The sequence below is a fragment of the Sphaeramia orbicularis genome, chromosome 1 (assembly GCF_902148855.1).
Source record: "Sphaeramia orbicularis chromosome 1, fSphaOr1.1, whole genome shotgun sequence".
Taxonomy (NCBI): Eukaryota; Metazoa; Chordata; class Actinopteri; order Kurtiformes; family Apogonidae; genus Sphaeramia; species Sphaeramia orbicularis.
This window is the reverse complement of record NC_043957.1, coordinates 25,000,456-25,015,998: the sequence shown is the minus strand read 5'-3', so window position 1 is coordinate 25,015,998 and position 15,543 is coordinate 25,000,456. Positions and strand designations below refer to the sequence as shown.

At 37.8% G+C, this 15,543-nt stretch overlaps 1 protein-coding gene across 2 annotated transcripts in view; it reads right to left on the bottom strand.

Annotated features, from left to right (window-relative positions):
- Nucleotides 1-629: 629 nt before the first annotated feature.
- The window catches only part of socs7 (suppressor of cytokine signaling 7), a 31,504-nt gene continuing 16,590 nt past the window's right edge, over nt 630-15,543 (bottom strand). The window contains exons 4-10 of one of the 2 annotated variants that reach the window (XM_030132597.1): nt 14,513-14,647; nt 14,251-14,396; nt 12,617-12,785; nt 6,668-6,796; nt 4,770-4,905; nt 4,464-4,607; nt 630-3,842 (exon numbers count right to left, since the gene is read on the bottom strand). In XM_030132597.1, the coding sequence (XP_029988457.1) occupies nt 4,487-4,607; nt 4,770-4,905; nt 6,668-6,796; nt 12,617-12,785; nt 14,251-14,396; nt 14,513-14,647 (836 nt within the window). In that variant the 3' untranslated portion in view covers nt 630-3,842; nt 4,464-4,486. The remainder of the gene's footprint in view (nt 3,843-4,463; nt 4,608-4,769; nt 4,906-6,667; nt 6,797-12,616; nt 12,786-14,250; nt 14,397-14,512; nt 14,648-15,543) is intronic. The other variant, XM_030132606.1, reaches the window with a different exon arrangement.

The window sequence follows — 15,543 nt, the reverse complement described above, 5'->3', positions numbered from 1 at the left end:
TCATAAAGTCAACTGAGAACAAATGTTCAGAGAATGCAAACCTCCGCCAAGCACCCTGCATGGCGTGCATGTGTGGATCGACTATTTCTTTTTAAATTAAACAGTTTCAAAGTTGTTCCATACAGCAGAAACAGCTGAAGCTTGGTACCAGTCATGTGTATGTCAAATTATATTAAATTCCAATCAATATTTGTTGAGTTATAATGAAAAAATGTGTCATAAATGGGATTTTCAATGTTAAATTGAAATGTCCAGAGTCCACATTTCACAGTGGATGTGGACGATTTTGTGCCAGATACAAGATATTGTTATAAGCTACGGGTGGATCAAATTGGAGGCTAATCGGAGTCGTTTTGAATTTTTTATGAATTTTCGAAAATTGCTCAATGATGAGAGATAGGAAAATTTGAGATTGTGTGACCTTGCTGTGACCTTGAACTTTGGCCTACTTGGCCCAAAATTCAATGGATTGGTCCTAGGGCCTAGGCCTATCTGTGGGTAAAATTTGGTAAAGATGGTTGGAATAGTTTTCCCATAAAGTTGCTAACAAACAAACAAACAAACAAACACGCAAACAAACAAACACACCAAGTAAAGTGATCACAATACCTCCTGGCAGAGGTAAAAATGCAGATGTTTGGGGATGATAGCATTCACATCTGCATTCAGTCACTACATTCTCCTCCCTAATTTGTCAAACCCCCATCATCTGACCATTTGCAGAAAAAAAGCAAGATGTCAACCTTTATAACCAGCTATTAATTGAACTTTTTTTTTTTTTAGAATTATGGGCCATTCTGTCTTTGTTGTCTTTGTTAGCAGGTAAATTCTGCATTTTATGATACTACTGACTACATTTGGGGCAGGCAAACTGTCAGCTCTCAGCTCCTCTGTATTCATGTGATATGTGCCTCAGGGATCTTAGAAAGTTCTCACATTATTTCTGAAATTTTACCAAATTGCATTTAAAACTACCTTGACCAGATCTATAAACAGAAGTAGAAAATCAGAATTATGCTTTCATTAGTGTGTAATATCCCATAATTACAAACCATTGCTTTAAAAAAAAAATCTTAGAATAAGTCATTTTCTTTTAATTATCATATTGATAATATATTATCTGGTACATATTGTACAAATTGCTGTTCTTTTCCTGCTAGAATGGAGCAACTTTAACCTACAATTTCCCCATGGGATTAATAAAATATTCTGATTCTGATTATATCTTCCCGCTATTATGCAGCAACTTGTTTCAACAGTAGCTGACACTAGACAAACCAAACTGAGGTTCTAGAAAGAACCTCGTAAACCCTGTCAAAAGATTCACAAGAGACAACCTGGTACTTTCATGTGTCTAAAATGTCAGACAAAAGTGCTGAATGTTAGTCAGTTTACACCAATAGAAAAGTAAAGTCCTGCCCCAGAGAGACTCTTGACTTTGGGAGAAACACAGTATGACCTCAGTAATGACAGAAATAATTTTTTGATCTAATTGGAAGTATTCCATTAGTTAGACTTATATGTTTCTGTGATGTAATATTGACATTGTAGCATTTTGGAATTAAAGTGGTCAGGGATGACATGAGACCCTGACTGTAACCATATGATTCTGTCCAATCACAGGCCTTTCTAGTCAGATAGGGAGGTTCAATACATGACTATCCTCTTTTCCACCACAGGAACTTCACCAGGAAATGTAATTTACATGGGATTTTGAAAAACCTTCCCATTACGCTGGGGAACAAAATTTCCTTCGACCCCAAACATTCCTTGAAAAAAGTTCGTGGTAGGGGGGTGGGACTTCTCAAATTGGTGGAACACACTTGCAGCGCACTTACATTCACTCACAATGTTGAATCCAATGGCGGCTGCAAACTTGTTTATCCTATTTCTTCACTTTGAGTTTTGAGTATATTGAGCTCACTCCTACAAGTGCGTTTCAATAATCTGTCTGTACATCTGAATACCCTCTGGATAATAAACTTGGACCTTGTCAAACCTTTTTGCTGAATACACTCAAAAGAAATAGAGTTGGAGAGTTCGAGCAGGCGTATTGAAATGACTTACAATAGAAACACAAACCACACAGGTTATCAGGAATTAATTTACCAGGTAAATAAATTCCAGGTAATGAAAGTTCCTGGGAATGTTGGTGGAAAAGGGTCTATTGATTGACAGCTATAATCACCAATCACTGTCCAGATTTTGTCAGATGCAAAGACGATTCACTTTACCATAACAGCAGGAAACGTCAGGTTCATCTGCATTTGGATTTGGACTGAGAGGAGAGAGCTGCAGACAAAATACTCTCAAATTATGGTGTTTTATGTGTTTTTCCCCACTGATTTCAGCTCCTGTAGCTTGAAAAGATCATTTTATAAGAGCAAGAAAGATGTCTTTTGTATCATTTACTTCTGTGTGACACAACTCAGGGAACTGTATTTTCACCAAAACAACCATCACCTCCTTCTTCAAGAACGATAAAAAAGTATAGAAAAGGTGAAAATCATTACAAGCCTGGTCCTGTTGAAGCTGCAGAAACATATTTAGCAACACTGAACAGCTTATGGAGACACAATGTTAGGACAGCATTGTTTATGAGACTTTTAGCTGTTGAGTATTTCTAATTAGTGTGACAGTTTTAAAATAAACTGTGAAGAATTATGTTTTAAATTGAAAAACAGATGTGTAATTGATGGCATGATTCATTATTGTCCTCTTGAATACTTTGACTAATGCACATATTTTTTCAATGTAGCGTCCCATTAGGTTGCGTGAGGAAGGGCAGGACATCACCTCTGTATATACTTAGCTTTTCAGGCCGTTTTGTTGCTGCTTAGGATTTTTAACAAAAAACAACATTTTTTAAAATAAAATATGAATGAGGACAGAGAGAGTTAGATACTTGCTACAGTTGCAGCTAACACTGGTGAAACAGCAATCTTTAGGGTAACAAATGATAATGTCAGACTATTTGTATTGCCTGACAACAGAGGAGTGGAGTCTGATCCTAAACTCTGCCTTTATGCTTATGGGTAAAATGAAACTGCATGGATTATTTTTCTGATGAAAACAACCGAGTACTGATTTTTCACTTCCATTTGTCATTGTAAATTGCTTTATGTTGTTTTGCAGCCATCAAAGAAGGAAATAAAAATGGTCAGATATTGATGAATGCATTCAGTGGCAGCTATACCCTCTATTTTGTATATAATGTTGTAAACCATCACACCATTAATTGAGGATGACTCTGTTTTTACAGTTCTGCTGAGTCACTGAAGTTTGAAATGAGTCGAGTATTGATTTCCTCTGTTACAGCTGAGCCAGCTTTGTGATACTGGGAAACCAGAGCTAGGATAACCAACCTAACAACTGAAAAAAAACACCACAATAACCACTGTCGCACTGCCTCCGTGAGTTTATCTACCCCGACAATGTCTTTTAATCAACAACCCTCATTTTGACAGAATGGGAGGAAAAACAAGGAGACGGCAGCAAATGACAGAAGTTGTACAAATCAACCAGTGCATTGTGTTTTAAAAGTCCAGGTCAGCAGGTTCGGGAAACTCTCCAAATGAGTTCACATTGTAATCCACATCTGCAGGTGCAGTATCTCTGCAGACCCCCCTCAGACCAGGCTGAGTCCTCTGCATCTGCACCCCTCGTCTTGTTTGACAGTTTCATCCAACTTCATCAACTTCATATATTCCTCGTTTATTAGTCCAAATCAACAGGAAGCAGATCCGTCCCAATCCAACTGGACATAGAGATTTCCAGGGACTCTGATTGGCTGATGCTGGAGGCCTGGCAGACCACTAGAGATCAGTCCTCCATACAGAAACCTGAAGAGGACGGAAGCTCAGAGTCACTGGCTGCAGATACATGGACAATATGTCAATAACCGGACAGAAATCATTCTACGTCTAAAGGATTTCATCAATTTTTGACATGAGCAAAGTGGTTCCATCTTATGTGAAGAAACTGCTTTGGTTTTGCTGTAGAATGAATGACTGTAGGATGAATCAACGGTTCAGACGAAATTCCATTGAAAATGAATGCAGGTTATTTTGACCCACCTATGGAAGGCTGGGGTAGTAATACAAAAACTACAATTTCATAAAATCTATGAAAAGTAAGTTAAAATTTTTCATAGTGTGATGTCAGTAACATGTTTTTTGAGGAATACCTGAAATAATAACAACTTTTCACTACAAAGACATTGCAAGAAAACAACCTCACCAGGTTATTTTGGACCCACTTATGTTTCTAAGGCTTAAATGACCACTTTCACTGAACATTCAGTCAGGTCTCAGGTTCACATGATAAGGTGACCTTATCGCCAGGTCAGCCCTTCAAACATGACATAAATTACACTTAATATATAATCTTTGCGCACTTAAAAATCACATTAAACCCTTTAAGGCTCCACTACTGTCAGATCAAATACCAGGTTGATGACTCACTGGAGTTAGGAGGATCTCTGGTGCTACGTCTGTGACTCCGCCTCCTGCTCTGGTCCCACCACCGCCCGTATGCGCTTGACTGACAGGTACATCTCCTCCTCGGGGTCATAGTAATAAAACTTACTCAGGTAAGAGATCAGCGGTCTGAGAGTGATGAGGGCAGACACAGAAAGAAGAATCATTAATGGATAAAGCCTGAATCTCAGAATAAGAAGATATTTTTCTGGCAACCCGTTGATAGTTGTCCATATAGTTTCAGGGTGGTGTTAAACCATCAGGTGTTTGCATATGATGGGGGTCGAGTACCTGGGCAGTGGAAGCTCCTGGATGTGGTCAATGCGGACTATTTGTCGGATGCAGAAGCGACAGAGATGCTGCAGTGACTTGACGTTGCTGAAGCGCGATACAGGATACAGCAGCTGAACCGGGGTCGGAGGCAGCCCTGCGATAAAAACCACAAAAATATTAAAATCTAGCAAAGTCCAAGTTTGACCAAATACTATGAACGTATTCTTTGGTGTGGAACTCTTCAGACAAAATGTTAAAAACCCTTCATGCAAATGACTTTTTCAAGACAAAATCTACTATAGTGTCCCTCCTTCCTGAAAGAGGAATCCCTCATTTGTGGCTCTTTCTGAATTTCTACCATTTTTACCTCCGCCAAGGAGGTTATGTTTTTGCCAGGGTTTGTTTGTTTGTTTGTCTGTTTGTTTGTTTGTCTGTTTGTTTGTTTGTTTGTCTGTCCGTTAGTGTGCAACATAACTCAAAAAGTTATGGACAGATTTGGATGAAATTTTCAGGGTTTGTTGGAAATGGGATAAGGAAGAAATGATTAAATTTTGGTGGTGATCGGGGGTAGGGGGGCCCACGGGGGGGGCCACTGATCAGCCTTGGCGGAGGTCTGCGCTCTCCGAGTGCTTCTAGTTTCCCCATCAAATGTTTTTCAAGGAGTTTTTCTCCACTCCAGCTGAGGGTGAAACGACAGAGCATGTTGTATTTTGTACAGCCCTTAATGGAAGAGCTCTGATTTGTGAGAGTGGGTTTTAAATATACACAATGCACTAAAAAACTGAAGCTGAATTGCAGCTCACAGGTCAGGGTTTTGGTGGATTTGTGCCAGTACATATCAGCTCAGTTTAGGGTTACTGACACTCCTGTTATCAAAAATTAGACCCTTGTTACAAGGAGGTTTTAACATATTAATAACATATTTCATGTACGATAACTTCCATACTAGCGACGCTCATGGAGGCATTAATACATGCTTTGTAAGAACTAATAAAATGATTCTAAAATGTATGTGAATAAGCAACTTGTTAATTATGTATGTGTGAATCTTTATATAAAGCAGTATTTTATCTTCTATTTAACCTGATAAATTCCTCATTCATATAAAAATCTGTTTTCCAAACATGTTACTGATGCTGTGTTCAGACAAACAGTAGTGTTGATACTGAAAACCTGTTTAGATCTGCCTATTGATCAGTAATCAATAACAGAGGCAATGAAGAATCGGACCAATGAGCAGAATGATTGATAATGACATTGGCAGCAATAAGATCATAACAGTTCCAACCCTAACAAATGAACTGATTCAATATGGTTAAACCAGATTTAAAGAAATAAAAATATATAAGCAAAAAATATATGAATTTTGTTTTTATACAGTTGTGTGTATATAATTCTTTATTTTTGGTATCTATTTCTCTTTCATTTATTCAGTTATTTTAAATCATTTTGGTATTTGAGGTCATTTAAAATCTGTGGACACCTTTAAATAGCAGCTTAAGATTTATTTATTTAAGTTAAAACTAGAACTAACTTTTGATTCCCTCCCTGCTCACTAGTTTAACAATTAAAATCTTTAAAGTCTGTTGTTGGGTTAATCTGTAAAAAGCATTAAGAAATAAATCTTGCTTTTATTTATTTATTGACATTTAAGGTTTTACTCGTCCTCCATATGTGGTGTCGCATTGGTAAAGATGACTCATTTATTTTGCATGTTTCTGTGCACTGAACTCTCCAGGCCACTGTACACTGAATATATAGACTCCCTCCCAGAACCATGAATCATTTACAGGCTGGATGCAGACGTACAGACGGTCAAAAACACTCGTTCTGTCGTGGCGCCTCTCACTAAGTGGCAGCTCACATCCATTTTTGATCGGCACGGTTTGCGTGCAGATCTATGACCTATATTTTACCTGGGACTCTGGAGCGCAGGAAGTAGAGGAATTTGCCGTTCTTGGAGTGCATGATGGCTCGCTCGATGAACTCGACCACCGAATGGCAGCGGTCCTCAAATTTGGGGTGACACCATAAGCTGAATGTCCCTGGAGAAGCAGAGAAATGCAGATGTGTTACATGTAGTATTTCATCATGCATGCCGTGGCCTAGAAGGCTTGGAGAGTCTGCTGGAAAGTCGGCTTGTGACGGTTCAATTCCCCGGACTAGCAGAGAGTTGTTGGGTGATGTGTCCTTGAGCAAGGCACTTTGCTCCCTGGGTGCACTGCTCCTACACTGCAAAAATCAAAATCTTACCAAGTGTACTTTTCTCATTTCTAGTCAAAATATCTCATCACACTTTAAATAAGACATAATCACCTAAAAAGTAACTTGTAAGTGTAACTTTTTTTTTATATTCTATTTTTATTTTCACTTGTTCCATTGGCAGATTTTGTTGCTTAATTCAAGCAAAAAAATCTGCCAATGGAACAAGTGCAAATTATCTTGGTAAGATTTCTTGAAATAAGATTTTCAAGATCTTTTGTCTAAAAATAAGTTCTTATATCTCACTTACAAGTTACTCTTTAGGTGGTTATGTCTTTATTTTAAGTGTGATGAGATATTTTGACAAGAAATGAGAAAAATACACTTGGTAAGATTTTGATTTTTGTAGTGTAGTCTGCAGTGTATGGTGTGTTCCTGCACGTTGTAGTCATGGGTTAAAAGCAGAAGGTCAGTTTTGGTATGTGGTGCATGTCTACATGTGTGAGCTACATACAGACAAACAACAAAATCTCCACATTGCCTTTTAAACAGTACAATGGGTTGGGTTGGGTTATGTCATATGGTTTGTGAGTGATGTGCTGTATTCTCATGGCTGTACAGTTTGTGAAGACAATTTTCCTGTGAAGGACAAATCTGTCTGTCTGTCTGTCTGTCTGTCTGTCTGTCTGTCTGTCTGTCTGTCTATCTATCTATCTATCTATCTATCTATCTATCTATCTATCTATCTATCTATCTATCTATCTATCTATCTATCTATCTATCTATCTATCATTATTATAAATCCTCAAACATTCTCTAGGAGCAGATGCATGAATCAGCCCACAGATTTACAATGTAACCTGTAATATTTGTAAAGTTTCTTTTCTTTCATGTACTGCTGTGTCCTTAGGCAAGACACTTCACCCACCTTACCTCTAGTGTCACTCACACTGTGGTGGTCGGAGAGGCTGTTTGGTCCATCAGTCTGCCCCAGGGCAGCTGTGGATACAGATGTAGCTGACCACCAAAAGTGTGTGAAGGAATAATGCAATCAATGTAAGCCTTTTGAGTTCAGAATAAAGAAAAGGACTATCTATCTATCTATCTATCTATCTATCTATCTATCTATCTATCTATCTATCTATCTATCTATCTATCTATCTATCTATCTATCTATCTATCTATCTATCTATCTATCTATCTATCTATCTATCTATCTATCTATCTATCTATCTATCTATCTATCTATCTATCTATCTATCTATCTATCTATCTATCTATCTCCTACTTGTCTGGGTTTTAAAAAAAGCAACATTTTATAGTAATCAGGAGACCGCACCTTAGCCGAGGCCCTGTCCTTCAAAAGAAAAGCAAGAGGATACACCCTGTTTTATAGATCTGCTCAATAATTTAACTCAACACGACTTCATAATTGGGTATTTTTCTTCTATTTAATCCATGGGTCATGTAGACGTTCATAAAAGTTCAGAGTAAATTCAAAGGTTATATATCAAAACGGAGAAAACTGAAGAAAAAGTCTTTTTTTTTCAACAAAATATATCATTAACTGAACATAAACCAAGTGTCTCCGTCCGCCACCATTAATCAAACTCCATGGGTTTTACTGGTGAATCAATGTTGTAGAAGATGACAGTGTTTCCATGTTCACTATGGAGCATCCAAATGGGTGAAATCTGATAACCATGAAAAGATGACAGTAAACATTTTGAATCAGTGGATGATTTTTATTGTTTGTGTTTGTTCAGGTCTTTGAGAGTTGAGGGCTTCGTCCTTGGCCCATATTCTACCACTCAACAAGTAAAAATATCACTGTAATAGATTTTGTATAACTGCATCGATAAGCAAACAACTAGAGATTCCTTGGTGGAGGTCATACCGACAGAAAAATAAATAAAGAAAATAAAACATAGCTTGAAGAAGAATTAAACATAACCTGGTTTATTTTTCAGGAAGAGTTCATTTACAATGTGATAAAACCTTCTCTCTGGCACAGTCTTACTATCGCCTGAGGGATGTTTTCCAGAACCTGTCCATGCTTGTATCTTCATTAGGGTTGACTAATATTATGGTGCATTCACAGGTCTCGCTAAAATCATCAAATCTCTCTGTCAAATTGATTTTAAAGCACTACTATTCATAAAACCCCAATGGCCCCAATGGTCTGCCTGTACAGCACCAGATTTCAGAATCAAACCTCTAATGTGACCAGTGTGTTATCACCTACAGCCACACAGAGCACAGAGAACACAAACATCTGAGTAAGTCGCCAAGTCGCTGTGTTTGACTCAACTTCCTGTTGACCGCTCAGGGGTTGTTTATCTGAGAGCCCTCCTGCCCTCGATTCATGTGAGGCTGCGATGCGTTCATGCACACATGATCGTGCTGATGTGAATGTGTTGTGTCAGTCGGAGCAGCACATCTGAATAATGAACGTGTTGCCAGGCATGACTCTATCGCTTTATAATAGTGATTCATTAATGTGGAGCCCCATTCATGGATGCTGATATGTGCTTTTATGTGCCAATGCCCGGTTAAATATGTGTTTTTCATGACTCACCTTGTTAGTGTCGCACATGGGACAGTTGTGGCGTTATTCAGGTCTTATTGAGTCTGCAGACGTGTTTGTGTTTGATTCTAATTTATTTGTGCTGTTATTTCATCCTATTATGTTTCTTTTTTTTGTGCAACTTAAGTATATTGTTTAACTATAAGAAAATTAAATTCATAATATTTTGAATACATTTTATTATTACGATGTTTAGAGAAAAATGAGTCCAGATTTTAAAATCTCTGAAACCTTTAAAGAATTTTTTGTTGAAACACTCCTGTTTGTCATATCAGTACCTGGACTCTTGTATGTTTTGTCTGTCTTGTGTGTCATTTCCTGTTTTATTTTGTTAATCCTCCTCTTGTGTCATGTCTGGTGTCTTTGCTTCCTCTCCCTGATTGTTTCACCTGTGTTGATTACCTGTCTCCGCCCTGATTTGTTCCACCTGTGTCTCATTGTCTTCCCTCCCTTCTGTGTATATAAGCCCTGTGTTTTCCCCTGTCCTGTGCCAGTTCGTATTCCTTCCTAGTGTTGTGATACCTACCAGCGATTCTCTGAACCTGTTCGTCTGCCTGTCTGTTCGTTCCTGACCCGGTTTGTTTCCTCGTTTCCTGAGCCTGCCTGATCCCCTCCTGATACCTCTGCCTGATTCTGCCTCACTGGTTTCGACCTTTTGCCTGGACTCTCGGTTAGTACTGTGTCTTTCCCCCATGTACCGTTGCCTGTTTTTTGGACCCTCTGTGTATGACCTGGTTTGTCCCCTGACTCTTCTCTGCTTTATTCTAGTCGGGTTCCCCTCGTGTGCTCCCGACCCGGGCAGAGAGATTCCCTTGCTGGTTTGACGTCGTGACGAATTCACACAGTCTAACCTGCGAAGACTCCTTAAGGAAACCTTTTTGTGAACTGTTAATTCTGTCCGTGTTTAATAAACACCCTTTAACTTTATTCCTGTTTGTTGGTTGTGCATTTGGGTCCAAGTCTTGTGTCTCTGGTTCTAACACTGTTACATTCAGCTTCAATAAAAAGTAATAAAGTTCCGATATAGCGAGAGATAAATGTTTATCTTTACTTAATCAATAGTAATTTAATTACTCATTCATATTTTATCAATTTTTGCTTTTTTGTAACAATTTACAACAATTTTCTGGCAAAAAATTAAATATTCATCACAATTCTTTCAACACCTTCTTATATTTAGCTTTTTTTCATTAGGGTTCATTAGGTTTTTTTTGAAATAGTTTCTGTTATGGGGCATAAACACATTATTTAAGATTATACAAGAACAGGATGAAATGTTCATAGATTAATGATGAAGGACACGATTTAGCTTGGATTTAACTCATCACTGCAAGTAATTAAATGCACTGTTTTCAGGTAAGGTTGATAAACAAAGGGGATCTGGTTTCATCAGCTCAGAAGTCAGCGTTACCATGGCAGCTGTGTGTGACCGTGGACTGATCGACCACCCACAGTACTCACCTGATTCATTCACCATCTGACTTCCACCTGTTTCCAAACATGACAAAACCTTATTTTTTTTATTTAGTTGCACTTTTTTTTTTTTTACTAAATTTGATTGATTGTGTGTGATAAGGCTGAACAAAATGTCAGCTAGTTAGTTATACTGGGTTGTTAATCTACTTAAAAGGGTCATTTTTTGTAAACTAAGTAATGAGTAGTCGTATGTCTATATCTATTTCTTTATCTATATCTTATTCTTCAAATCACAGCATTCAAAGATGCGCTTTAATCTTTTGTAAGTGTTAAAGTGTATGGAATCTTTTTGTAAATCACTAACTGATCAACTATATATATATGTATATGTATAATTTACAGGTTGAATAAAATAAATTAAAGCAATACTTGATGATAAACTCCTTAAATCCCAGTTTGCACATTGGATCAGAATAATCAGTGCATGTCATAGAGTATGTTTTCCTATGCATGTACACATATGCATGTAAGCTGGTACATGGTCAGCTCACATGTGCATGAATATCTTGTGTGACTCATCATGGTCATGCCTGAAGTGAATGACCAGCACATGGATGCATATGTTTCAGCATGCATCATGTGTGTGAGTTTGCTCTGAGCATCAATTATGCTTTGATATTTGCACATGTATGCACACATATACATGGAATTAATGCATATGGCTGCATTTTTCTGGATTTATATCTTAGAGAGGACATTAGGAACACGTTTTTATTATTTATGGCTGTAATGGTTTACCACTTTCATTATTTCTGTGATGTGATATTATTTCTTTTATAATTTATCCTACTTATTAAGATAAAATACAGCTTCACCACCAGCAACCAAAAGCATATACTACTTTAATAGCTTTTGATCCACTAATCCTATTGATACATGTAAATAATTTGTAAAATGCAGTTTGTCATCTTGTCATGGTCATCAGATTTCACCCATTTGGACGTTCAGAGGCTCCGTAGTAAATGTGGAAACACTGTCATCTTCTACATTGATTCACCAGTAAAACCCATGGAGTTTAACAAATGACAGTGGATGGAGACATTTGGTTTATTTTAGACTTCTGTTTTTACGTTCATTTAATGATATTTTGCAGAAATAGTGACTTTTGCTTCAGTTTTCTCTGTTTTGATATAATAACCTTTCAATTAACTCTGAACTTTTATGAACGTCTACGTGATCAGTGAATTAAACATAGAAAAATAGCAGATTTTTACTGAAAAATGCAAAATAAAAAGGATAATAAATGTAATAAATGGTGATTGTAATAAATGGTGAGGAAAAATCGTTTTGGAAGTTGCCACAAAATGTCTAAGTCTGTAAGAGTCAGTGTTTGATGTTACAGGGACTGTAACAAATATAAGTACAGATCCCAGAGACATACATGGTGGTATGTTGTTCATAGTTTTCTTCACATTTAACTTATTAAAAAAATCTTTAACCACTGTATCATATCAGATTCTTGCCAATCCACAGCTATAGTGCAAGTAGATCTATATGTAAGTCTGCTGTCTTGTTATTCTTTTCTAGTATGTGTCAGTGTTTTGTGTGTGGTTTGGTGTATGTGTGTAGTTTTTGGTTCATGTGGGTGTTTGTGACTCACCACGGTAGTGTTCCATCCGTGTGTGATGTGTGACTCCCTGCGACCTGAAGCTGAGGCTCAGGATGTATCGAGGGTCTGAACTGTCCCGGACCAGGAAGGATCCATCTGGTTTCCCCTTCAGTTTCATTTCTGCATCCTCCCAGTTCATCGGACCCCAGTACCATCCACACTGCAGGTACAGACACAGGATCAACCTTTAGGGGGCGCTCTAAGGAGCTGTAAATGGATCCTGCTGCATTTATTCCTGTTATATTTGTACTAGCGCATTGATCCATGGGGTTCTAGATGCGGTAGTTTTTATGCTGTTGTGTATTGGAGCATTTGTCCAGCAGTCACCGCCAAAGCTTTTTGGTTATAGCAACATGATTGTAAGGCTATTACATTCCAATCCCAAAATATTGGTCCTATCAATTTGCTGTGTTCACTAATCTCTTCCTTGACCAAAAATATATAAGTATGCTAAACTGCAGCAGTCAGCTCTTTCCGGATTTTGTGTGAATCTCCACACACACATACACACACACACACACACACTGAGGCCACTTGGCTTTTATAATACAGATTGTGTCTGATAAAGACACAAAAAACCTCAAAGAATAGTTAAAAAAGGTTTAATTTGTACTTTTTTTTAATTTCCACAGCATTTTGGGCAAATGAAATTTTTTTTTTTTTTTTTGCTTCATAACTGTTTGGAAACTGCTGTATGGAAACTATATTTCCCACTGAAAGAATAAATGCAGATTATATGAGTTTAAAGATAAAGTATTGATGTCCTTTAAAGCAAACAATACTGGTGATGATAATAATAATAATAATACTAATAAAGACATTATTGATATTGAAAGGAAGAGCTACTGGAAGTATATTTTATATAATGCACCAGAACAGCCAAAAACCAAAAATCATATGGTTAAACTGCGATAAATCATTAAAATGGGATAAAACTGTTATAAAACTAAAGAGGTATAAGTCAACACAAAGCAATTTATGAAATTATATGATGAAGGAATTGTATTGGTTATTTTACACTAATAAATATGTAAAAATATCAGCATACCTTATAACTGATAGAGTGATAATTACTCTCTTTTTTTGTTATTTTCAGTGTGATAGTAAACATTAAAAAGAAATGAACGCTTGTAAACTTGTGGAATGGCTGTGATAAGGAACTGAGGATGTGTGATTCAATAAATGTATATTAAAAAAGTTTAACAAATATAAAGTGATATATGATCAAGTACATATTTTTTTGTATAAAACACTAGGAAAGCTTATTTTTGTTTCTTTTATTTATGTTTAATTTCCTATAGATAACTAGCTAACCATTTATTAAACTGTACAGAGAAATAATAACTAAAAGAGCTGCTTGCTTGAATATGTACAAAGGGTCGATTTAATAAACTACAGCTTAAGATGAATCTTTTCAGCCCATATTGTGATGTGTTTACATGCAATTTAGTGTGTTATTGTTGATTACTGTTTGTATTTATTCTGAAAAATTTTCAACAGAGACTGAAATAGACTAACTGAACTCTTTAACAACCTTATATAGAATACTAAACAGTTATTAGTTTGGCCTATTATCTGTGTTTCAGTTGATTATGACAAGCATACATATCACCACACAAGTTCACCTTCTCCAGTTCTCTCAGACTGGCTGTGAAGTTTGAGGCTTCAGATCTCCGCAGGGCGCACAGCATGGGGGGCGGAGCCTGTCTGATGGGGGGTGGAGCATCAGCTGGCGAAGGGTTTGAATGAGGAAGGGCTCGAAGGAAGGCGTCTAGAGAGAAGTTAAAAAAAAAACGTGACGCATGTTGGAAAGCAGCATGTTACCATTATACAAGAAATAAGAAAATGATGAGATTTCCCATCAGGCACTCCTCCGGCACATCTTACCATTGAGGCTGAGACTGTGCTGGATGGTGACGTGGGAGGGGGGAGGAGGAGGAGGGAGAGGCAGGGGGAGGGACTGCAGGGAGGCTCCCATGACACTCACTAGGAAAGGCCCAGGCTGAGGCCCGGCTATGTCATCTGGAAGGAGGAGAGAGGAGGAGGGAGGAAGGGGAGGAGGAAGAGGAGACAAGGAAAGAAGGATGAAGAGAGGGAGAGATGAAAGAGAGAGGGAGGAAAAAGGAAAGAGGGAAAGGAGAGAAATAAACAGGCATGAGAGAATGAAACAAGGATGAAAGGAGGGTAAAACCAGAAAAAGAGGAAGGAAGAATATGAGGAGGAGGAAAGAGTAGGGATGTAAGGAAGAAAGAGGAGGGAAGGAAGGAAGGAAGGATGAAGGGAAGCAAGGAGGAAGAGGAAGATAAAGAAAAGGAGGGAAATAAACAAGGATGAAGACAAAGGGAATGGGGAAAGTAAATAAATATAAAAGGAGGTGGAAAAGGTGAAGAGAGAGGGAGGATGAGGAGGAAAGAGGAGGAAAGGAAGGATGAAGTGAGGAGAAAGAAAGAACAAGGAGGAAGCGGGAAGGGGAAGGAGTGATGATGAGAAGGAGGGAAATGAGGATGAAGAGAAGGGAAAAAGGGAAATGGGAAGGAAGCAAGAATAAAGGGGAAGGGAAAGGAAATGAAAGGATGAAGAGAGGGAAAGAGAGGCAAGAAAATAAAGAAATGAGGAAAAAGCAAAGAAAGAGAGAGAGGAAGAGGAAGAGATAAAAGAGTGATGGCATAGGGAAGGAGGAGGAAAGGAGAGAAGATGAAGGGAGGAGAAAGAAAGAACAACAAGGAAGTAGGAAGGGGAAGAAGAGGAAGAAAAAATTCAGAGATGAAAAAGAAGGAGAGGGGGGAGGAAAAGGGGTAAAGGAAACATGGATGAAAGGAGGAAAGAATGGACAAAAATGTGGATGTAAAGAGAGGAGGAAACAAGGATGAAGGAAGAGAAAAGAATGGATGGAAATGAGGATGAAGGTAAGAAAAGGA